The sequence below is a fragment of the Myripristis murdjan genome, chromosome 1 (genome assembly GCF_902150065.1).
Source record: "Myripristis murdjan chromosome 1, fMyrMur1.1, whole genome shotgun sequence".
Lineage (NCBI taxonomy): Eukaryota > Metazoa > Chordata > Actinopteri > Holocentriformes > Holocentridae > Myripristis > Myripristis murdjan.
This window is the reverse complement of record NC_043980.1, coordinates 11953251-11977198: the sequence shown is the minus strand read 5'-3', so window position 1 is coordinate 11977198 and position 23948 is coordinate 11953251. Positions and strand designations below refer to the sequence as shown.

At 39.6% G+C, this 23948-nt stretch overlaps 4 protein-coding genes across 5 annotated transcripts; 2 read left to right on the top strand and 2 right to left on the bottom strand.

The window, feature by feature from the left end:
• On the bottom strand, positions 1 to 2308 carry LOC115364908 (T-cell ecto-ADP-ribosyltransferase 2-like). The gene is made up of 3 exons (XM_030059579.1): positions 2208 to 2308; positions 1393 to 1534; positions 1 to 970 (listed from the first exon to the last, which is right to left on the bottom strand). Exons 2-3 carry the CDS (start codon positions 1525 to 1527, stop codon positions 107 to 109), a joined length of 999 nt encoding a protein of 332 aa, XP_029915439.1. The 5' UTR covers positions 1528 to 1534; positions 2208 to 2308; the 3' UTR covers positions 1 to 106.
• A 543-nt stretch (positions 2309 to 2851) lies between these two features.
• Positions 2852 to 4575, top strand: LOC115365536 (T-cell ecto-ADP-ribosyltransferase 2-like). The gene is made up of 3 exons (XM_030060599.1): positions 2852 to 2907; positions 3247 to 3386; positions 3710 to 4575. The coding sequence occupies exons 2-3, from the start codon at positions 3249 to 3251 to the stop codon at positions 4469 to 4471; spliced, it is 900 nt and encodes a 299-aa protein (XP_029916459.1). The 5' UTR covers positions 2852 to 2907; positions 3247 to 3248; the 3' UTR covers positions 4472 to 4575.
• Positions 4576 to 9767: 5192 nt separating this feature from the next.
• LOC115366352 (ecto-ADP-ribosyltransferase 5-like) lies at positions 9768 to 12176 on the top strand. 2 transcript variants are annotated; one of them, XM_030061874.1, is made up of 4 exons: positions 9805 to 9897; positions 10036 to 10064; positions 10282 to 10387; positions 10518 to 12176. In XM_030061874.1, exons 3-4 carry the CDS (start codon positions 10334 to 10336, stop codon positions 11283 to 11285), a joined length of 822 nt encoding a protein of 273 aa, XP_029917734.1. In that variant the 5' UTR covers positions 9805 to 9897; positions 10036 to 10064; positions 10282 to 10333; the 3' UTR covers positions 11286 to 12176. The 2 variants fall into 2 exon arrangements, with proteins under 2 accessions (XP_029917652.1, XP_029917734.1); XM_030061792.1 differs by lacking the exon at positions 10036 to 10064 and having other exon boundaries at positions 9768 to 9897.
• Positions 12177 to 18572: 6396 nt separating this feature from the next.
• ftr84 (finTRIM family, member 84) lies at positions 18573 to 23948 on the bottom strand. Its single transcript, XM_030064108.1, has 7 exons — positions 23268 to 23948; positions 22398 to 22493; positions 21559 to 21792; positions 21004 to 21160; positions 20847 to 20903; positions 20568 to 20621; positions 18573 to 19884 (listed from the first exon to the last, which is right to left on the bottom strand). The coding sequence occupies exons 1-7, from the start codon at positions 23841 to 23843 to the stop codon at positions 19343 to 19345; spliced, it is 1716 nt and encodes a 571-aa protein (XP_029919968.1). The 5' UTR covers positions 23844 to 23948; the 3' UTR covers positions 18573 to 19342.

Genomic DNA, 23948 nt, shown 5'->3' with positions numbered 1-23948 from the left:
TTTTTCCGACTTCATGAACAGTTTAAAGTTAAAAAATACTGGCTACTGTACAAGTTTTTGATGCTTTGAGCTTCAGTAAGACAGACTCTAAACACTACACTGCCTTCTAAATCACGACTCCAGAGCTGTAAGGAGCACTGTGCATAGATGAAACACTATAAGCAGCAGTTTCCTTGCGGTTTTCTAACACTTTAACAATCACCAAGGTCAGCATTAAAGATACAATGGCGATACTACTGATGATGATGATAAGCAAAAATCCATCCACTGGTACTGCAGATATCGGATGCAACGTGTTGCTCTCTCTGTTATAAACACAGTTCAGATTACTCCTCAGTGTGTAGGTGACTTCACATGATGGTGCGTCTGTCTGGATGCTAGAAACTTTGAAAACCTCATAGGGAGGAATCAGCACCTGGCCGCTTTGTTTCAAGGCTGAATAATGTGTTATCTCAGCACCAAAACAGGTGTAAATCTCAAAACAGGAAGCGCTCCCTGGAGGGCTTATATCCCGACTGAGAGAGCTTAAAACGAACGTGCTGAATCGCATCTGTTTCTTTGAAATATTCTGATTCAACAATGTCTCTGTTTTGTAGTATGTGTTAAAACATGACACCTGGCCATGTTTCAGTATCTGAATGGCTTCGCTCAGGTAAAAATAAAGGGAGCAGTGATCAAATGTCTCCTTTGCAGCAGTTCTTTCTTTCCTTTTAGCTGCAGTCTTGAAGTCTTGGTTGTCAGGGAGCAGTGCGACACTTGTGTACATGTAAATGGCGGCTGAATGTTTTTTCTCCATGTACATGTGTGCTGGCTCTTTAGCTTTTTGCTGGTCATCATTCCAGGCCTGACATGAGTTTGTACTGTGATCCCACCTCCGGATCATGTGCTCATCAGCCACAGTTGCTGGTTGGACTCTGCAGTCATCATACATGCTGTCACTGGGGTCATGACTCATATCCTGAATACCTTTCTAGAAAAAAAGCAAAAACAGCTTCCATCCAGTAGATGGCGACATGCACTGAAGGTACAAAACATAGAGGACTCACCTGATCTACATCTTCTCTTTTGTGAATATTTAATAAGGGAAATCAGTACAACATTATGTTTTTTACCTTCATTCATCTCATTAAAATACTTTATAAAAACAGCAAGTGTCCTTAAAATTTATACCTCAGAGTGGCAAGTCTGTTAGATAATAAGATTTTACAGAATATGACTCCTTTTCAGTGGATGTATGGTTTATATGCTTACATGTGCTATATCCCTGAGAATATACTTTCACTAAATGTCATAACATTTTACTGTTTATTTGGCAGAAAAGGTCAATGAAATGTTCAAGAAAGAGCTTCCAATTCTTCCCAGAGTTTAAAGGTTCTGTAAAATGTTAAATACCTTTTCACCATCATTCCATCTGAAAGTGAAAAATATGACAGTGAACGCCAGTGACCCGAACAGAAGGACGAGAGAGCTGATGGCACACATAGAAAAGATTTTCTTCTGACATGTTTGCCTCTCCCAGGGAGGCATACTGCATCTGGAACAGAGCAAGTGTGCAGTGTCACGAAGCTGACAATTAAACTTTTATGAAATGAAAATTATTATGTATGCAGTGGTGCTGCAAAGCCTCAGAAATACTTCATTGATCCCTGAGGGGAAAGTTGATACCCTCCTTAACCCTCCTATTATCTTTGGGGTCAATTTGACTCCATTCAGCTTTTAACATGTCTAAATAAATGCTAAACATAATTCATATTGCTTAAACACGTGGCTTCCTATTTAATGACTTTTTCTAAGATAACTAAGATAAAAAAACTTGCTTTAGCTTCAGGGTCCTGAAGTAACATAACTATACCTGTTGTAGTGTAAGAACCACTGGGGGAGGGGAAAACAGGATTGCCATGAGATCTTTGGTGTATAATGGAGGGTGAGTACAGGGGTTATGTTTTATGTTTAGGACAATATAGGTGGCCAGCAAAGAAACAAAGCCTGTGACACATAAACTTGGAACAATTTTAATTATTAGCATTTTCTGGAGGTTTAAATTGTATTGGTCAAATGGGCCCCGAGGATAAAAAATGTAAGTAAATTTGAGTTAAGGTTGTAGCTATTGATTTTCACTGTCCTATAAATCCAAATTGTGGATTGGAACATGCAGTATAGCAAAGTTTTCAAAATAATTTAGCTATTTTGCTGACTCTTTCACTTACCATATCATAAGCAGCTAGTGCTCTGATCACCGCCAAGTGTAGCTATTCCATGTCAACAGGACGTTGAATTTCAGCGGCGGCCTTTTACTTTTCCTTTTTGCTTAAAATGAGCCATCTACAGAAGGCTTGTTAAAAAAAAAAAACAACGTTTTTTTGTTATTGACTGTTTTACTGTTCAAAATGTTTTCCTGTAGTCTAATTTTGCCTGCGCAAGCTTCTCTGCTAAACAGGATTTTCCGCTGTCCCCACACATGGTACCTCCCTCTCTATTCAAATGCAAACAGTGAAGTGACTGCATGATAGAGCTGCAATGGAAAACAAACTTTCACTGACAACTGGCAATGTATTTGCTGTCCTTTCTTTCACAAACGTAAACACCCAAAATAATAGATTTGTGTATACCGCAAATATGAATTTTGCAACTTCACTTTTTTTTTTTCGCCCAATGCTACTCACAAGCAAGATAAGATCCATACTGCCTCTGCTTTGGCCCATGGGATAGTTTTAGATTTGAACAAAGGTGAGGAATGCCTGTGCTGTGCTGTTGGACCTGTAAATCCTGTGCGGTGAATCCTGGTTGGAATTTGCTTGCAAGCAGAAGACGCTGAGGCAGAGCTCTCTCAGTGCTCAGTGCTGTTTGTGATACTTGTCACCTCTGAGGAATGTTACGCTCCTTTTGAAAGCACCTGGCTGTGGAAAGGTAAGACAAAATAATCAGAATTCACACATTTGCTGGTGGACAGTATCAGGCTTTAAGGTTCATTGGCAGGACACAAGGGAAAAGCAGTAGATGCAGCTTATGTATGCATTTACTTCTCTTTCAGCCAATCAGCTGTCACCCTTACCCACAGATTTAATGTGCAAGCAGCTGATCTAATCAACATGCTGGCAAATAAGTAGACTAGTCATGGAAATGTGATGGACAACAACACAAAACGAGAAGATAGAGAATGTTGGTGCAGCATTTTTGTATTTCCATTAGCTTTGCTTTGCTGAAACCTTTAGTAATTCTTACATGGAAAACATTCTTCCTATTCAGATATGAAGCTCTGCAGAGGGCCAGTTTGTGTAAAGAGGACAACAAGGAACTGGGCAACCCTTTGTTTGATGTTAGCGGTGACGTTCATATTGTATCATGACCCATACATCATACTCTGGTGGCATGAGCTACCATTTCAGGTAGGATGACTTTTTTTTTTTTTTTTTTTTTTTGGTTTGAATTAATAAAAAAATCCATGTGTTATGTGTATATGAAGCAGAGTACTATTGATTTAATGTGTGTGTGAAACAATACTTACAATACTGAAATTCGATATTAATGGCACTGAACATTTGTAAAGGATGCACCACCAAATGCAACACATGCACTCACATGCATAATAATTGATTGTATTATTTATGTCCACATAATCAACAGAAATTGCAAATCTATCATATTTACACTTGCAGACTTGCCTCTGCTCAGTCACCTATGCTGAGCTGTTTCTTCTCTCTATCTGCAGAGGAGTAAGACCGCTGAAGTGTCGCTGGATATGGCGGCTGATTCCATCGATGACATGTACCATGGTTGCCAGTCTGAAGTGGCAGATATGATTGAGCAGTTTGGCATTTTTGAGTGGCATATCAACCCCAACCTCAGCATAGCTTGGGCCTTATCTGAAGAAAGGGCAGCAAAGCCCGTGGACAAAGACTTGAGAGAAGAGCACGCCACGGTTTTGTACCTGCACACAAACGTTAAATTCAAACAAATCCAGCAAGACTTCAGCCAAGCAGCGAAATGGGGGAGAAGCAAGTACAGCACGGTTGGATTCCAGTACCACTACCTGTACTTCCACCTGACCGAGGCCACTCAAATCCTGAGGCAAAATCAGAACTCCTGCAGGACCACCTATCTCAGAACCAGGACGCGTTTGAGTCAGAATGTTGTCAACCAAGAGATGCGTTTCGGTATTTTCACCTTGACAGCCTCAAGCAAGTACTCCTTTGTTTTCTCTGGGAACGTCTCTTGTTTTGAGATCTATACATGTTTCGGCGCCGAGATAACTCATTATTCTTCCATAAAGCAAGATGGACAGGTGTTGATTCCTCCCTACGAGGTGTTCAGAATCACTGACGTCCTGACAAAAAGCCAGTGGTGTAGCGTGGTCTACAAGCTACAGAGCACCAAAACACCTAGGAGCGATTTAAACTGTGAATTAGATCCAAATAAATTAAAAACATATACCGGGCCACGCTGCCGTCGGCCATCGTCGGGATCAGCTTAAATAATACGGTCGATTCTAAGCTCTTTAGTCTTCATAAAATAGATAAAATAAATGCTACAATGATATAAACAAATGTGGTAATGGATTAAGCAGAATTTTGTTAGCTTCTATTAAAGTTATAGTGAATTTAAAAATGACTACAGTTGTAACAGTAGTGGTGTCTTCACCATCCCTGAAAGGAGACATGTTTTGCATCGAAACAAGATAAACATCATAACTGCATCATAAAATAAATAAATAAATAAATAAAATAAAATATTATCATATAAAGCACCAAGCGTTAATTGTCATAATGTGGGGATTTTCAAAACTTTTCATGTTCTTGACCCCCAAACTGACTTTCATCAAGCAGCGAACCCCCATTTGAAGTGATTTTGCCTCAGCAAGCTGATATTAAGTTGTGAATGGCAAAACAGCAAGACAACATCAAAATGGTGCTGCCCTGTGCACCCCCGGTTACCCATAATCTCCCTTACTCTCAAAGTAAACAGAGGATTGCATAACATAACTGTATATAGACTGCTGAACATCAATTGAATAACAGTTTATGGGGAATTATGTTCAAAGGTCCATCATGTGTCAACTACAAAATGATATTTTGACACAGACTCAATGTGGTGACATTAAAATATACAATCACACAGTTTTGTGTCACAACAATTTATTTAGTGAACTGAATTACAGTAAAATTAAAGTCCTCCTCTAGGCACAGGAACTCCTTAAGGTCTCCTGCAGGTTCCTGGACCCCACTTGAAGTTACATCTCACCTCATGTGTGTCCAGTCAGCAAACCAGTTTCTACAGCTCTGCCTCAAGCTCTACCTGGATTTTCACACAGAGGCATTTCAACCAGAGGTGTCATGCAGGGACAGACAGACTCAGTAAGAGACATTCAGCAGGCCTGTTGTTGATTGGCCCAAAACCTCTTTTCACATGTAATATTATCAGTTTTGTAGCACTCCCAGTTATTCTGTGTAACTACGTCAGGGGAGCACTGGTCCAATAATGCATGTTACCTGTCAAGTATTGCTGCATCCACATTGTGTGACAGTATATTGAGAATGAATGTGGAATGTTAGGTATATTTGTAAAAATGATATTTATGTATAATGTATTAATCTATGTCTTGCAGTGACCCATTGCAGTGTATACCGTATATGAGCTGGTGTCATCATGTAAGTGCTGTGTGTGTTGTACAGCTGTGGAAACTGCAACTTGCAGTGTTTTCCAAGTCTGATTCTGTCCTTATAGTACCAGGCAAATAAAGTGGTTCTGTCAGAAATGTTCATCATTGAACTGGTCAAGTGTATTTTCAGTTCCCACAATGTGATTTTTTTTTTTTTTTTTTTTTTTGGAATTAAATAAATGTTCAATTAAATAATGTTGTGTTTAATCCACCTCTAAGGCAAGATATCCTGCATATTTACTGAGTTATAAAACATACCAGGAATGCCTCCTCTATCCACACAACTGCATTTATAACTTTTTATTTATTTATTTATTACTCAATCATAGCTTTAACCATGTCATGTGATATGCAACTTCAGCAACGTACATTTTAACAAACAAAAAATATCACAGGGACCGCCACCGAAAATTGCATATGAACCTTTAATATTGAGGAATCCCCATTATAGCCACTTCCACTGACCACACAGTTTTGACCTCTATCTTCTGCATACAGTTGGATAATTGTGGGAAGTTGCGCTGTAAAGAAGATCATTTGAGCCCTTCTTCCATTACCTGAAGATCCCAAACTGTTATGTCATGAAATTTTTATGTGAAAAGTTCTGACAAGAAGTGGCACGATATTTTACTTTAATGGTTGGTTAAAGATGCTGGAGTTTTTGCCTGACATGGGACTGAGGAGTCCATAACGGCGAATGCGGCACAGGACTGAAACAGCAGAGATGGTCTTGTAATTATTACATTACCCCTCCTCCCCTCACAAAACTAATCCCATGCCAATAAGGCTCAAGACATTATAATGAAACCTATAATTTCTTATTATTGCTATTAGAGGAAGGGAACTTTTTTTTCAAGTTTTTGAGGCATCAGTCCCATCAAGTCAGTTGAGAAATGTATTATGCCAAAATTGGTAGCTACGATTTAATATAACAACTATTCTTGGTAAAGTATAAGGCTATTTTCTGAAGATCACAGGTTCAAGTGAAATAGGATGATCAAAGGGAAAATGGCTGAGCATAGGCTGAGCATTTTTTTTTTTTTTTTTTTTTGTCCAGTGAACATAATGTTTTTACTGAGCAAAGATCTGAGAATTGTCAGAGTCACAACACCTGAACAAGTTAGAATAAACTGGCTGAAGTGTGATCCACTTATCAAATATAGAATAAAAACTATAGAATGAGAGACTGAGGAAACAAGGCTGAGCATTAAAAGAAAATGAAGCAGGTTAATGAAGGAATAAAAACAGGAAACAAAACAGGAACTCAAGTCTTTTCACCTGAAACAACCCCAGGTAACTTATTGTACCAGCGACCAGGGTCAGGTTACTGTGCATATTTAGAAAAAATAGAAATGTGAGATGGCAGAGAATTTGGCGGCCAGGCTGGGGAACAACAATACAGGTGCACGTTTCATTTTGGAGTGCCTGAAATGCCTGTCAGCTCTGATAATGCTGACACAACAGGCCTTTGAACATACGCGCAGTTTGGCTGGGGGCAGCGGGGCACAATTACTGGCGAATGGCCGCATTGCGCAGTCACTAATCAACCATTTTGTCTGTGTCATTGTCCGTTGTGCTGCTGCAGCCGTGTATGAACAAAAGTTGATTTATGATGAAAGGTATATATGGCAGTAGGTGTGCGCCGCTCACCTGTCAGATCCGGCAGACCTGACTGGGTGGGCGTGGTACTGGTGTTATGCCAAGGTACGTATCCCAGATAAAAATTGTGTCCCCTGTCCGGTTTTGCCGAGTAAAACGTGGGTTTTCATTCAAAGCAACTGCTTAAATTTGCTAACACTAACCTGAAACCTAATCCTAACCCTAACCTTAACCCTCTGCAAAAGCTCGTGGATAAAACTTGACCACTAAATCATCGTAGTTCTGCCCTCGTTGAATGTATGCACGCTCCTGTCGGCTCCCGCAGACAGGGGACACAATTTTTATCGGGGATATGTACCTTGGCACACCGGCTGGTGCCGCGGCTGGCCCGCCTGATGCCAACCGGTGTTTTTTTTTATTATTTTGTCCATATAAAAAGTATTTTTCAAAAAACGGGTCTTGAAAAAGAGGGGTCGTCTTGAAATCAGGGTTGTCTTTTATGCGGGTCAATAGTAGCCTATGGTACTTGGTTGTTGCTGCTGACTGTGTGCTCATTGTGCTGGGTTGCTCGTAGGGCTGGTGGCGAGCTAACGTATCTTTTATAGATTTCCGAGGAAAATATGCTGATATGTGGTGAACCTACTGTATCAGCAGGATAAAGGTGTGGCAGTTGTTACATGGTCTGTCACCCCCACATTGCACCAGATTGCACCATTTCACTATACAGTTGAAAAAAATCTCAAACCCCTCCCTCCATGTTGCCCCCCCAAGTCAAAAAGTCAAACTGCGCCTATGCCTTTGAATGAGAGACCACCAAACAAAAGTGCTCTGTAATAAAGCTGGTGCCCTCACCAACAACAAATAAACTATTTACAAAATGTACACTATTTAGACTATTTCCACATCCCCAGGCAGCCAGTACCGCCAGACGCAGAGGACTGCTGCCTCAAGCCAAGGCGCCAGACGCAACCGGGGCTTGCCGACCTCACAAGACACTAAGGAACAGAGGGATGGAGAGGACGGTCAGATCAGCCTGCCAGACGCAAGACTGACTGCCAAGAAAGAAATCAATCAATCAAACTACCAATAACTAAATAAATAAATAAATCAAACTACCAGTAAATCCTCATCTGCAGCAGAGGAGACATTTGTGTCAGACACAGTGGAGGTCAGCTGGTCCAGCTGGACCAGAATAATAACAAGGACCACCAAGGAGGGATGATAGTTCCAGCTGTCAACTCCCACTGAGAAAATGCTTCTGCTCACAGAAATGTGTTAGCATGTGACTGGTAGAAGTAGTACTATTAGTACTACTACTAGTACTACCACTACTACTGCCAATAATAATATCAATAATAACATTTTGGTGGTGGATGGTGTTCAGAGCACTGTCCACATCATGCTGGTAAAAGGTGTTCCTGGTCACTGAAACTATTTTTCACTTCAGTATCAGCAGTAGAAAGAAATTTAGAAAGATTTTAGTAGAAAAAAACATTTTACTGAATGACTGGCCTACAAAACTTTTCTGCTGACATTCAGTTGGACAACCCCTCTTCAAGATTTGGCTGCAGGAGCCCAGAGTGAGCTCTAGATGGCACTCTACTCTGAATGCAGCACCTTGTACCACTATGAAACAGAAACTCTTCATACGTCCTGACTTTTTCCTCATGTTTTCCCTGAACACACACACCACACTCCTTAATAAGGCCTTTGTTTCAAGACCAAATCCATCAATGCTACCTGAAATGCTACCTCAAATTCATCAACATCAAGACAATGCACCTCTAAATTTATTAATTCACACAAGAAGTCACCAGTTGAAAATAATGAATGGGATTTCCCTTCATTTTTTTTCTACTACTTACTTTTTAAAAACCCCTGAATTTCAAAACTCAAATTGAGGTTTATTTTTAAGACAAATTTTGGTATTGTTTTAATAACTGACTTTAATAAAATGACTCTTCCCATCTGCTGTTCAAATCAATTCGTGATTGGTGAGTTTGTGCTGCTCCCGTCAGGCCGCAGGTATATCCTGCCAAGATGCAGAACGAACAGACTAAAATACTCTTTTGTCCCTGTTGCCATTGGGTTTCTGAACAAATGATTGATAATTGTCTGTTCTAATTATTGTTTCATTCTGTGTTATATGAGTCGTCATTCTGTGTTTGTGGCTGATTGTTTTGTCCTACTATTGCTGGCAACTTGCCCCACGGGGATAATAAAAGACTCCTTGAACCTTGAACCTTGATTCCTGCTCCAGATTGAAAATAGACATACTACCGTCAACACAAAAAATAAAAACAACAATAAAAAAATTAACTAATTAAATACATGAAACAAAAAAACAAATGAATAAATAAATAAATAAATAAACAGCCACAACAACAACAACAACAAACAGTCTTTATTAATAAGGACAAACAACATCTGAAATAAAAAAAAAGCCTTTTGTTACTCCTGGGTATACAATTTCTGATGGTTTATGACTATCAGTGCCACTGACTTTATTAAAATGGAGAGCTTGTTAAAATCCTTGTTCCACACCTGATTGGAATGACCTGCAGCTGTTGACTATCAGCTCCAGGACAGCAGATATGCCGGAAAGCCACAAAAACATCAAAGCACCTAAATGGTGAATTTCGGTGAGTAAATAAAAGCAAATTATCGAACTATTTTTCTTCATTTATTTCTCTCTTTAATGTGTGTGCTAAACATTTTCTAAGCTTTGCTGAAGTCATTCCATATAATAATAAAGCTGGTTCAAATCCTTGTTTGTCCAGCCCTGGGTAGTGGCCTACGGGTGTTTTAGGTAAGAATACATGTGATTAAATATATGGAGGGAAGTGAATCAAGAGTTTAGGAAGCCTGGTAACCTACTGATGAGCCTTTAAAATAACTTCTATCCATCCAAACAAGTTTCAGATATTGACAGCACCCTCTGATTGTCACTGGTGAATGATTAAAGAGGAAGTCCACATGGATTCAAATGATCTCACTTCAAATCAAATGATGATTGATTGCCACAGGTGATCACTGGGGTGTCGAGGTCTTATCTGCAGTTTCCTCTGCTGGTGGAAGATGGCAATGATGGCAGTTGTGGCAGCAGTCATAATGACCTATGGAGTGGTGAAGGTAGTGTGTGTGTGTGCCTGTGCTTTAGTATCTTTAGCATGTCTGTTTAGTCAATGTGCTTGAATCATCTGCAAGTGCACTTACAGCAAAGTGAGATCATTAGCTCATATTGTGTGTATTATTTTTGCAGAACGCTGCTGAATTGGGACTGAATGATTATCTTTCATTGGACATGGCTCCTAATTCTGTCGACGACATGTACGCTGGCTGCAAAGACAAAATGGAGATCAGAGTGAAGACACGATACCTGGAGACGGAGAAAAACAAAGACAGAAATTTCACACAGGCCTGGGCTGAAGCAGAGAGATACTACAACCGGAAATGGAGGAAGTGGAAAAAGGGGAAGAGACCTTCCACTGCGCTGGCTAAAGAACAAGTTATGGCTGTTTTTGTTTATACGCTTGACAAACCAAAAGTCTACCTTGATTTCAACAACGCAGTCCGAACCCAGAAATCTAAGTACAAGACCATGTTCAGGTATCACACTCTCCATTTTTACCTGACCGATGCCATTCAAACACTCAACACTCGCAAACCGGAAGCAGAAAGATGTCTGACCAGCTACCGCAGAGTGAACAGCTACTTCAGCAAAGAAAATGTTCTCAATAAGATGATTCGCTTTGGATCTTTCACCTCCAGTTCTTTGGGTTGGTACCCCAGCACGAGCAGATTTGGAGACAAGTCCTGCTTTGAGATCTTCACATGCCTCGGAGCAGATGTCTCGCTGTACTCCAAACTCGGGGAGTCAGAGAGAGAGGTGCTGATTCCTCCTTATGAAGTGTTTAAAGTCACCAGGATCAAGACGAGATCCCAGGACAAGAGTCTGTCCTGTGAGACTGTCTACAAAGTGAAGAGCACAGGCAAAAGCCTTTCCAACCTCAACTGTGCTCTCTTCTGACCTCTTCAGTTCCCCAGAGAAATGAAATACCAACTTGGCCTAGCTTTGAACAATTTTAGATTTGGGTTTGCTTACAAGAACATTTAAATTAATGTGACACATTAAATATTAGGACATCCAGCCATTTCCTGCTTTAAAATTGTGTGAATAATGAGAATTTCCATGGACAGGCATTCAAATATATTGCCAACCTACATTTTTTTTTTTTAATATGCATGTGACATGCCACTAGTCCAACATAAAGAAATAATTGAAGTCAGACATTGCGATTTAATTTGACATACTGTATACTGTAGACCCAATAGATATGAATATTAATCCCTGATTCAAAATTGTACCCAGTCCCATTTGGATTTAGATCAGAGCATATTTTCTACATGGGAGAAGAGCTCTGCAACAACGAAAAGTCTGTCATTATCTTTGAGTAGAAATGTCTAAGAAAAAAAAATGCCTTGTGTGTCAGAAAGTCCTGAAATTTGATCAGAAATATGTAAGGATTTAAATAAAACTGCCATCATCAGGAAGGACCCGGGCAAATAAACTACACGTCAACTGGTGGGAGACAGAGGATTAGATGATGTGGAGATGAACTCGTTAGGCCATTTTCTGTTTTTTGCTCTTATCACCAAAGATGTCAGAGCTACATTTTTCAACTAGATTTCAGATCTTAAATAAACAATAAATAAATAAGCTAAATCTGGTGCATTGCAATAGGTTAAATCTACACTGGGAATGTAAAACTCTCGCTGTCAGAGTAAATGATTAGTTTCAGCCTTATGGATATTAACCGCTGAGTTTTGACTTTTTTTTATGTCAGTAGCTAATGGTGAGGGAAAACAGCAGGATGTCAGTACCTATGAAATAACTGTTGAATAAAAAGACAAAAAGGTATGAAAGTGTCTCTCAGTGGTGTGCCCTCATCAGAGACCGTCTTCACATCTAAGCTTTGGATTAACATCTAAACTACTCTTTCATTCTTTCCTCTTACCTCACACACCGCATCCCTGTTTTCCTTTCTTTTTTTTTTTTTTTTATTCATCCATGCACACCTGTTCCTGCTCCAGTTTTCCCATATATCATTTGGTGCCAAAGCAAGCAAGGCTGCTCGCTTTGCATGCAAATGCTTTGTAGAATCACTTATATTAAATTACTTATCATGAGGCCTTGAAAACAGAATGGCTGTAAAATATTTTGACAGGCAGAGCTTACTCTACCATATTCTGGTTAACCCTAAGCCTAAACCTAGTTAAGCTTAATTTGATCTCATAATTGGACATGTATAAAATAATGCTTCCGGCTCCACATCCTCAAAATGCTTTACTATAATTAAGTGACATTTAAAAACTAGTCTGCAGTAAATTGATGTATGAATTGTCATAACATAATGATTATGGATTAACATATTTCTCTTTCTTCATCTACCAGGTGATAAATTAATGGTTCTTGCTCATATTTACTCATTAATAATGAATGATAAATCAATATGAGCATCATGTACAGCTCCCATAAGACCATGTGTGCTTTAACTTTAACCACAGCCAGATGGATCAATGGAAGCCAATGCCACAATTAAAAGATTTTATTCAACCTTTTTCTAAACTTGGCATTTGGGTAGAATTCACTATGAGAAACAAAAGGATAAACAAACATGGCACTTTTACCAGATGACTCATGGTGTGGTCAGGTTGACCTCAGATGATGGTGATTTGATGACCCATATGCTGTGTGGATGCAAATAAGATCAAAAGTTTTTCTTTTCTGCGCTATGCAAAAATCAATAGTAATATATAAACAAATACTGCTGTGCTCGGTGTGTACAGGAGACACAGTGCTCCTCTCCTCAGTGACGAGTTTCCACTCTCTGCCTATGATTTTAGGTTTGCTGGTTGGCTGCACCCGACATCTGTGAGTTTGTGTAAGGCCGTGTCGAAGCTCTGTTTCTGTTACATGTAAAGTCCTATATTACAGACACAATACAAATCATAGAGCAGGTAGAAGAACAGGAGGGAGGAGGAACAACTAATCTAATAAATTCGGAAAATTACATCCCTTCTCTAACGCAGCCTTTAAAACCAGGAAAAGACAACACATATTGTGATATTATATCCAAAATACCAAACCATATCTAGTCATATGTTACAATATCGATGTAATACTGATAGATGATCCAGCCCGATGGCAAAATTACTGATAATAATATGAATTTTTTGGTTTTATGAGTCAACCAAAGCAAACATAAGCCTAAGACACTGACATAAGACACCACAAAATATGAGGTTAAAGATAATAGAGTTTAAAAATAGTATTTAAGAACACTAGTATCCATGTATAATACTCCATGGATTACATGCTTTATACATAGACTCTGTTGGTCAAAATCAATCTGTGTGAGCTTCATTCTTAGGGTTAAGATGTTTCATGGGTCAAATGTTGTTTTAGGGGTATTAATTGACACTTAAATAGCCAAGAGGGATTTCAAACATTGAGCATCAAACACCATCACCTTAGGTATCATGGCATGTTTAATTTTATCCACACACAGCAGTGTTAGATTTCTGATACATGTGGGTGGTTTATAATATCCAGTCATGTGGAATAAGCTGCTGCACCTTGAACCCTAACCCTAACCACAGTTTGGAAAATTTTTATCTACATATCTGACATTTACAGGTAAAAAATAATGCCAAGAATAATTTACAAGGCCTCCCTCAAGACCCTCAGGACCTACAGGAGCACTTTAATATTCATTCAATTACTTAGCATCCAAAATATCATGCTGTACTATGATTATCTTTCAAAAGGCCGCAGATGTGGTAGAACTAAGCCCCCAAGTGTTGTGCTGTTCAAGGGACTCAAGTAAACATACACATTTTTGCGTTGCTTTTAAGTTTAAAAATGGAAAAATCCTCAAAATTCAAGTTGTTCCAAATTATTTGCATGGCTGAATGAGGGTTCACTATTGAGAGTCACCATCAAAGGCACTGCACTATGCTTCATCTTTGTTTCTTTAGAGGGTATGTCCAACAAATATATGTAAAGCACATGTACATATAAAAACAACATTCATGCTGCCGGTGGCTTTTGCACCATCATCTCACAGCGGAGGCACACATCTCACACCTGACCTTCCACACCTTCCAGGTAGGAGAAATTTGACTTTGATTTGCACAGTTTCTTAGTAACCTTTTTAATATGTTCTCCATCCCCCATGTTGACTTTCATGAAGCTGCTTTGAGGTGATTGTGCCCTATCAGACAATTTACCCTGATATGAAAAGATAATTTGGTTGGTGTTGTAAGTATTACCTTGTTTAAATACTTGAACGCTGGCAAATATTTTGAAAACAGTGAGACTAAAACATAATCACTCATCTGTTTTTTTGTGCTTTGTCTTAATTTATATAGAGGTGAATGGTAAAATTGAACATTTTCTTATCTGTCTGAAAACCTCAAAGTCCCTCAACTTTGCCACCTAATGAATGCTGTAGTCATCAAACAGTTGTTGAAATAAAAGTCATATCAGTTATACTCATAGATAAAACTATATCTGCGATAGTTGGTGGTCCAAGTACCCAGCCCAGCTCTTTTTAACTGGCATGGCTGGTGCCAAGTTTAAATTTGTCCTAGTAAAACACTGATTTGGATTGTGATTGTGACTGATTTTAGATTGTATAGACTTACAAGGGTCTGATGTTAGTGCTTCACCCAAAAGCTATCTGTTTTGTATCATGTACCCACCCTGAGTAGTCTCAAATGTCATGGAGAATGAAGGCTCTAAAAACTGTAACCAGTTCTGTAACCGTACACAAACTCTTCATACATCCTTCATACAGGATAATGTTTAGCTGTTGGTGTAGCCCTAGTTTTTGCACTGTCATTGCCATTATCAGTGTTTGGCTTAGCGAGTCAATGCATGAGAAGAGAAAAAGAATTATTTTTCACCTTCGTCTCTTACTTTCTTTCTTCTCACAGTGCCAGTGCCATTTACAACTTATCTGACTTTCGCAATTAGGAATAGCTACTACAGTACAGGCCAAAAGTTTGGACACACCTTCTCATTCAATGCGTTTTCTTTATTTTCATGACTATTTACATTATAGATTCTCACTGAAGGCATCAAAACTATGAATGAACACATGTGGAATTAGGTACTTAACAAAAAAAGGTGAAATAACTGAAAACATGTTTTATATTCTAGTTTCTTCAAAATAGCCACCCTTTGCTCTGATTACTGCTTTGCACACTCTTGGCATTCTCTCAGTGAGCTTCAAGAGGTAGTCACCTGAAATGGTTTTCCAACAGTCTTGAAGGAGTTCCCAGAGGTGTTTAGCACTTGTTGGCCCCTTTGCCTTCACTCTGAGGTCCAGCTCACCCCAAACCATCTGGATTGGGTTCAGGTCCGGTGACAGTGGAGGCCAGGTCATCTGCCGCAGCACTCCATCACTCTCCTTCTTGGTCAAATAGCCCTTACACAGCCTGGAGGTGTGTTTGGGGTCATTGTCCTGTTGAAAAATAAATGATCGTCCAACTAAACGCAAACCGGATTCCTTCAGTTAGAATCTACAATGTAAATAGTCATGAAAATAAAGAAAACGCATTGAATGAGAAGGTGTGTCCAGGTGTGGCCTGTACTGTGTGTATATATATATATATATATATATATATATATATATATATATATATATATATATATATGTTGTGCTGTTCAAGGGACTCAAGTCCCTATATATATATATATATATATATATATATATGATGCAGTTTGTGGTGAGGAAAGTGTGTGGCTCCAGTTCTGGTTTCCCTTTTTGAATGACAAATACAGACTACCACCACCTGTTGGTAGGGAGAGTTATTACCTCTCATGCAGGCGCAGAACATTGTGGCCCCAGCACAGATCACGTACGGTGATGCAAAAGTCGGCTTTTGTCGTCGCCAGTTCTTTCATGTAAGTTTGGTGTGTCTGGGCCTTAAAATAATAATGATACAGAACATATAGCTTTTGGATGAAGCATTCTTAAGTTTATATAGAGTGTTTAATACTAAATAATGTTATGTATTTTCTCTGTCAATCATTAGGGAGAAAATGAACATCTCCAACATCAACCAAACAGTCACACCACTGGCGTTCATTGTGCAAGATGTTCTGTTTACAGTTGCATACACAGTCAACCTCATCGTGGGTCTCCCTGCCTACAGCTACGTCCTGTGGTTCATAATGAGGGGAACACAAGAGAAGATCACCTCCGATTTCCTCACCCTCAATCTGACTGTGTCTGGGATCCTTCTCTGTCTTAGCGGCATCTTCTACCTCCTCATGCGTTATCTATCACGTGGTTTCTTTGAAAAATTGTTTTTCTTCTCTTCTTCCATTTCTTCAGTCTCACGCCCCCTGTTGCAGACCTTTGTCTGTGTGGAGCAGTACCTTGCGGTCCTCCACCCTGTGGTCTTCCTCAGGTTCAAAACTCTGAGGCACAGGGTGGTTTGTTGCACTGTTTCGTGGCTGATCGCGACTGTGGTGACATCTGTGCCTTTGATTGAAGGTTTGACAATGGTTTTTATCAACCTTTTAACAACTCTGTATGCGTTTCTCTTAGTGGTGATGTCTTTCTGCTGCTTGTCAGTTATCAGAGCTCTGAAACGCCCCGGACCCGGGGACAGGCAAAGCAAGCAACAGAGATCTAGCAGCATGAAAAAAAAGGCAGTTAAAATCATTTTTAGTAATCTAATGTACATTTTGATATCTGAGCTACCACTGGTGGCAACAGCACCCTTTACAAACATCATACCAATACCCACATATGGTGTAATTTTCTCAGTCAATGTCTGTATCTTTGTTATAACAGGTTTTTTTCCACCCCTCTTTTACCTGTATAGGGGACAGCTGTAAATGTATTTAACCAGATATTCTTCAAGCAGGTATTAGAATTTCAGTCTAATCTTTCAGTCACATCTGAAATACAATGTTCAAACTGTATAATTGTGCAAGAAATAAAGAAATGGTTCATATGTGCAATAAATTTAGATGAATGCTCACTTATAGATCCTTTAACTGTCCACTGGTCAGTGGATATGGTCAAAGTTATATCTTATGTTTATTTATTATTTACAAAGAAAAAATTCTAACATACATTAGAAATTATCTACTGTATACTGGTGTATATCAAAATGTTAAAACAGATTGTACTATGGGCAATCAGAAATATGTGTAACAACATTGTTTAGATATCAGTTTTTTATGTACTGTTGGAAATAGATGGCATTTGTTTAAAACCTTAATTTTAAACAAAATTAAATAGAAACACAGATTTAATGAGTTTTCAATGCAGTCTTCAAAGCAGTGCAAAACAGCAAAACAGAGAGCTGACTGTGTGTGCAGAGCTTTGCTGTTCATTGTATGTGTATAGCACGCACACACACACACACACACACACACACACACACACACACACACACTAGGGGTCAGCATCAGGCTGCAGTTTTGGCCCAAGCCCTGCTGTGCCCATCTACTTTAAGGCCCAGCAGGTCCCACAAAATATCACAACCCAAATTTAATCTGTACAACTGCAAGCCCATGTGCAACCATGGCCCTGTCACATGCAGATACACAGACACAGACACACACACACACACACACACACACACACACACACACACACACACACACGCAGACACTCAATGAATTTATATAATCCTTAACATTATAGTTTGTGGAGGCATTAATGTGACACATAATAAATAAATAAATAAATATAGTGATATCATGGCAACAAAACAAAACAAAACCTTCCAACCAGAGCCCAGCATTCTTCCTCGGGGCCCACTGGGGTCGGATAACACACGTTATCCCTCCAGCCAGTCAGCCAGGTTGCCAGATTGCAAATCTAAATGTACATTCCTCATGCTGGAACTCCTCACTGCAGTGACACATGAAACAAACACACTGGCACTCACTTATGCGGTGCTACATTGTGATTCTGAAGTTATTTACAGTCAGACATGATAGATCACAGGAATGTAGCTCTTCAGTTCACTTCACAGCAAAACCCAATGTGTGTCGAGGTAGTCTAAACAGAGAGATACTCCACCCATGAGAATATCTTGGGCTACCTCCAGGGGGAGTCTTGGTGTGCTGAAACTGTGAGTGTGGACCTTTTCTAGAATGAATTTCACGAAGGAATTGCTTTAATGGTGAATGGGAGAAAATTAGTAGATGGTGGTTAATAAGATGCACAGTTTCTGTATCCTTGGATGAATGAAATATGTAATCACTTAGGGAAAAATACTGTTACCTAAATGTTTCCTAAATGCATCCAATAAATATAAGATAGCCTCAGTGCTAAAATGTTTAGAAAGATTCACATTTTCCAGCCACTGATTGTATGTTGGAATATAATGATGTCTTAATAATTGAGTATAGCCCAGTCACTTGTAAATACTATGAATCAGCTGTAGTGATTTATGGCCTTTAGCTCCACTGAGCAGCATGTCATCTCCTCTGTTTAGCAAAATGCTCAGCACTGCCCCTTGGTGTCATAAAGGCTGCACTGCACTCTTTTTTTCTGTCTCACTGCAGTCAATCACTGTGATTCAGCCTTCTCTCTCTATACACTTTGGTTGTGGATTTTACTTGTTATCACAATCTTTATCATAACATGTTATCATCTTCTTTAGTTTTGTCCTCAGAGAACTCAATTTACCTTCTATCCTTTTACGAGTCCATCATATATTTTCATTTTTGTACAAGCCATCTTTTGTGGTGCATTTTGTTTTGGAGCAAAACTTTGAGCATACTGAATCACTATTTACAATGATAACTTAAGGATGGAATTAACAGGCTCAACTCAGCCAGAAGATTTGTGCATGGGTGCAAAAGCAAATGAGTGAACAAACGAAAAATGGATATTGTAAATGAAAGTGTCACGCATTCAGATCATATTTACATGCATGGACATTTCAGGCAGATCCGTGATTATAAACATAATCTGAATAGAAGAAATGGTATGCAGACATCAACTTACAATATTTATCTTAATGATGAAATTTCACTGACGGTTGATCTCAGTAAGGCAGGGGATTGTGTTTCACCTGGCAGAGGGTAACTGAGGAGCCCACACCAAAACCAGCCAACAAGGGCTCAGTGAACTGGGCTTTGAACCTGTGGATAAGCTCCATAGTCTCTGATACTGAGTAAAAGGCCACGGTGTTGCCAGCATAGTCCAGGTACACACCGATCCGCGTGGCCCTCGGTGCACCAGGCAGTTCCTGGTCTTGTTTGTTGTACCAGGCAGAGTATCCCGAGTCTGAGCAGAGGAGGCTCCACGACTTGTCATTGTAGCCCAGCAGGCTGTGAGAGTTCTTCCCCTTGCGACTGATGCTCCTGTAGGCCACGCCGATGGAAAACTCCCCGCTCCACTCAGCCTCCCAGTAAAACCTGAACCCACTCAGAGGCTCCCTGCACAGCACCTGGGAGAAGCCGTCGAAGCGTTCAGGGTGATCGGGGTAAAACTGGACCGTTTTCTTTCGGGTCACCTTCTGGTTCCCATCTGACAGGACCAGCTCTTTATAGACGGTGTTTGGGTCGAACGACAACTTACAGGAGTCTGTGGAAGGAAGGCCATACGCAACACAAATTTCTTAGATCATTCTTCATTTATTTTTTAATTTATACTCACATGGACTGAGGGAGTGAACACACGGAGCCCGAATGGCATCAACATTTCAGGAACTAGCTCCTCTGAGAAAAAGTTGTTTTTTTTTTTGAGGTAATCAAACACATTTTGAAAAGGTTTCATTGGCCCAAGAGTCCTAGAATTTTCTTAACCATTGAAGACCATCATTTTTTGTTTTGTATATTTAGTACATTTTTACATTATACATATTTTTCATTCAGTTTTTCTGTGTTCTTTCTTTGTTCTACTGTATAGTATATTAATTATGGCATACATGACATAATTAATATATGCTCTTATTTTTGGTTTATAGGTTTCTGTTTAATACATATTAGTGTCTGAACCGTCAGATGAGTGATGTTTAATCATTTGTAATCTATTCTATTTTTTTATATCCTGTTATTATCGTTATTGTTGTTGTTGTTGTTGTTATTGTTGTTGTTGTTGTTGCTGCAATAACCTGTCTCCCTCATGGGCATGATAAAGGTTTCATCCTATTATATCTTATATCATACTCTTGTTTTCATTTCCAGCAATGAGAAAATAACATCAGTTGTTCATCCCTGAAGAAATGATAAACACTAAATGGACTGAAGAGTAAATCGTCTACTCACATCTCAAGAAGTCTGCTCTGGTTTTTGGCTCCTGAAAATCTGCTCTGGAGGGAACTGCATGGATATGAGAACACAGTCTTTTAGCATATCATCTTTTGTTATAAGACTTATTAACATTTCTACCTCTAAAAACAATTGCACAATTGAATCAAATAAAACCCCACTGAAAACTTGACTATATCCCCCAACCCTTGTTCACCACCCCAAAAAGGCTGCATCAACATCCAAGAAGTCTTTAGATTCAATGCGCTTTGAATATTTGAGTTAACAGACACTCACCTTTAAGCCGCTTGTCTCCATTTCTTGGCAAAAGTATGTACACAGGTGTTTCACTGACTGTAAAAATAACAATGCATTAGATTGGCCTGTTAGTATCCTGCTTTATGGTTTTCACATCATATAGGCAACAACTAAAGGGAAGTTTTGAAAAACAAACCTGTCTTTGCGATCTTGCTCAGTTCCTTCTTACAGATGTCGTCTACATGCTCCTTCATGTCTGAGGCTGTCTTGCTCATCTCTCCAAAGGAGAACTGGGGGTTGATGAGCACCTTGGGCACCATGGGCTCAGGACGAACGCACAGTGTAGGGAAGTTCTATACAACAAGCAAAAGAGACTCTAGACTCACCATATTTACCAGATAAAATTAGGGTGTTGGGTAGAGACACCTTGCTAAAATCAAATCAAAGCTTAAGACAGAAGTAAAAACTGGGCACTCTATCCAGAAACAGCTGGATTCACCGGTGTTACATCTTTTGCCTCTCTTGACTTTTGTCTCTGTGCTGTGTGCAGTTTACTGACAGCATTTCTGGGTATTTAATTTCAATATGTTTAAAGAGGTTCCTCTTGGTTTCATTTGGGGCCACCCACATGCAAAATAACTTCCACCAAAATATATATTTTTTAAATTTAACGTAGTGAAAATGCTCTTGTGGTTTTATATTATGCAGAAATGACATGAATGCTGATAATTGCTGGGCGATCCTCCAGTACCTGCAGAAAGTGAATGTTGTCCTCCGTTTCGAGGATCTGCCGCAGCTCTGCATCTCTGCGCTGCAGCTCCAGTATCTCCTGCTCCAGACGCTCCACGTAGCCCTCGGCCTGCGACATGGCTGCCTGCATGTTGGCTTTTATCATCTGGTTGATTTCGGCGTGCCAGCGCTCCACCGCCTGGAGCATTTCATGGAAGGTCTTGTCACTGTCGGTCTGCGCTCGCTGGGCACAACTCTGAGGAGCGGAGCCAAATGTCAGGAAAATCACTTTATGCACATACAACATTTCTTAACAAGGATCAGACAACACAAAAGTTACAGCAGAAGGAGAAATTCACTGACAGTTTCTGTGGAAGTCAGAGCTCTCAAACCAGTTTAATGAATAATTTATTTACACTTATAAATGGGCTTTCCTTACTGAAAAAAACAAGAAGTTTTGCAGTGTGTCTTATGATTGTCACAACGGCAAATATCTACAACAATGATGATACTGAACAATCTGATCACACCTTTGGAATTTTCACCTGTTTTTTTTTTTTTTTTAATTTTTAATTTGCATGTTTTCTTTTTTGCAAGTGAATGACTGTATGTATAACTCAGTAACTAACAAACTTAATAAAGAAAGAAAGAAATACTCTGCCAGTGGGTTGTAATCACTTGCTTTGTTTCCAATAGAAATTTAAAAAATACATAGTTAAATAAGTTTAATCTTCTTCAACACCAAATAACATTTTCCACTGAGTTCATCTCCAGAGGCAGAAATGTCTTACATGTAAGATGCACAACAGAAAATATCTCATGTTATCTTATACAGTTGCAAACATTTATATAAAACCTTGCCTTGAGGACATCGACATTATGCCTGAGCTCCTGCAGCTCCTTCATCCTCTCCTGAATGATGTGCTGGACTTCAGACTGGGTCACCACCAAGACTTTCTGAAGGGAAAAAAAGATAATAAGAGGACAGTACCTTTATTAATATGTTTAATTTGTCAATAGTAATTACTTGACATAAGTTTATGGATTCCCTCTCAGTGTTGTTCGTTTGGATGTAGCTGCTGTGAGACTTGCCTTTTCAAACACTCAATAGTTCAGTAATGGGAAAAAATAAATGGGTATTAACTACAATATTGTGAACTGTCACAAGGGCAAATATCTACAGCAATGATGGTTTGGTTAAACATACAGATAAACCAACTGTTTGACATTCTTGCCCATAATAAGGCTTTATATAAAAGGCTGCTGACTCACAATGCAAACATATTTTGACATTCTAGTTGCTTAAAGGTGAAAGGACACTTCCAGAGAGCCATTTGAGTTAATATGAAATAAATACAGCCATTAGGTTTAAAAAAAAAAAAAAAAAAAAAATCCATGGGATTTTCTTTCAGAACAGGACTTTTTTTTTTTTTTTTTTTTTTTTTACCTGTGTGATGGCACCATGTCATGATCAAGACATGTCAAAGTTGTGAAAAAAAAAAAAAAATGTGATCATTTTTTGGTTTACCCTTGACAGGGGTATCTAAAAAAAAAAAAAAAAGTTTTTCCTGCACTATACAGTCACATATCTTATTCTGGGCATAAATAACAATATCTTCCAATATCATGTCTTCAGGCAAATATGAGTGACAGTAGCTCCACATGTTTCTCAGCAATAACAAGAGCGATATGCCAGGCACAGTCAGACAGAGCAACACGATCCAAACTCACTTGTTTCTCAGTGCGCTCTTCCTCTGCTGAGATAATGTTGTGGCTGCGGTGCTCTCTGACCGTGCACAGCACACAGATACACATCTGGTCGGAGCGGCAGAACAGCTCCAGGCCTTTCTCATGCTGAGGACAGATCTTCCTGTCCAGGTGACCCGTCTCATCCACCAGCTTGTGCCTCTTGAAAGTGGATGACTCGTAATGTGGCTTGACGTGCGTCTCGCAGTAGTACGCCAGGCACATGAGGCACGACTTCACGGCCTTTTTGCGACGGCCGACGCAGAAATCGCAGAGGGAGTCTCGGTGCAGGTGGGGGAACGGGGTGAGCTCTGGCAGGTGGCGCCTATGCTCATGTTGGACGTCAGGCAGGTTACGCCTCAGGACAGGCCGCGGTGTGAAGGACGCACGGCACTGAGGGCAACCGTACACCCCGATGTGGTCAAACTGGTCCCAGTAGATCTTGATGCACTCTAGGCAGTAGGTGTCACCACAAGGGATGGTGACCGGGTCTCTCAGGGCATCTGTACACAGTGGGCAGGGGTAAGCATCTGGTGGAAGAGGGAAACTGGACTCAGCCATGGCGTTACTACAAGAGACAAATGCAGTTAAAGAAATTTCAGTCAGTGTCTAAATCCCCAAACTGCTACTGTGAGGATTATTCTGCCAACGATGCTGTGAAGCCAC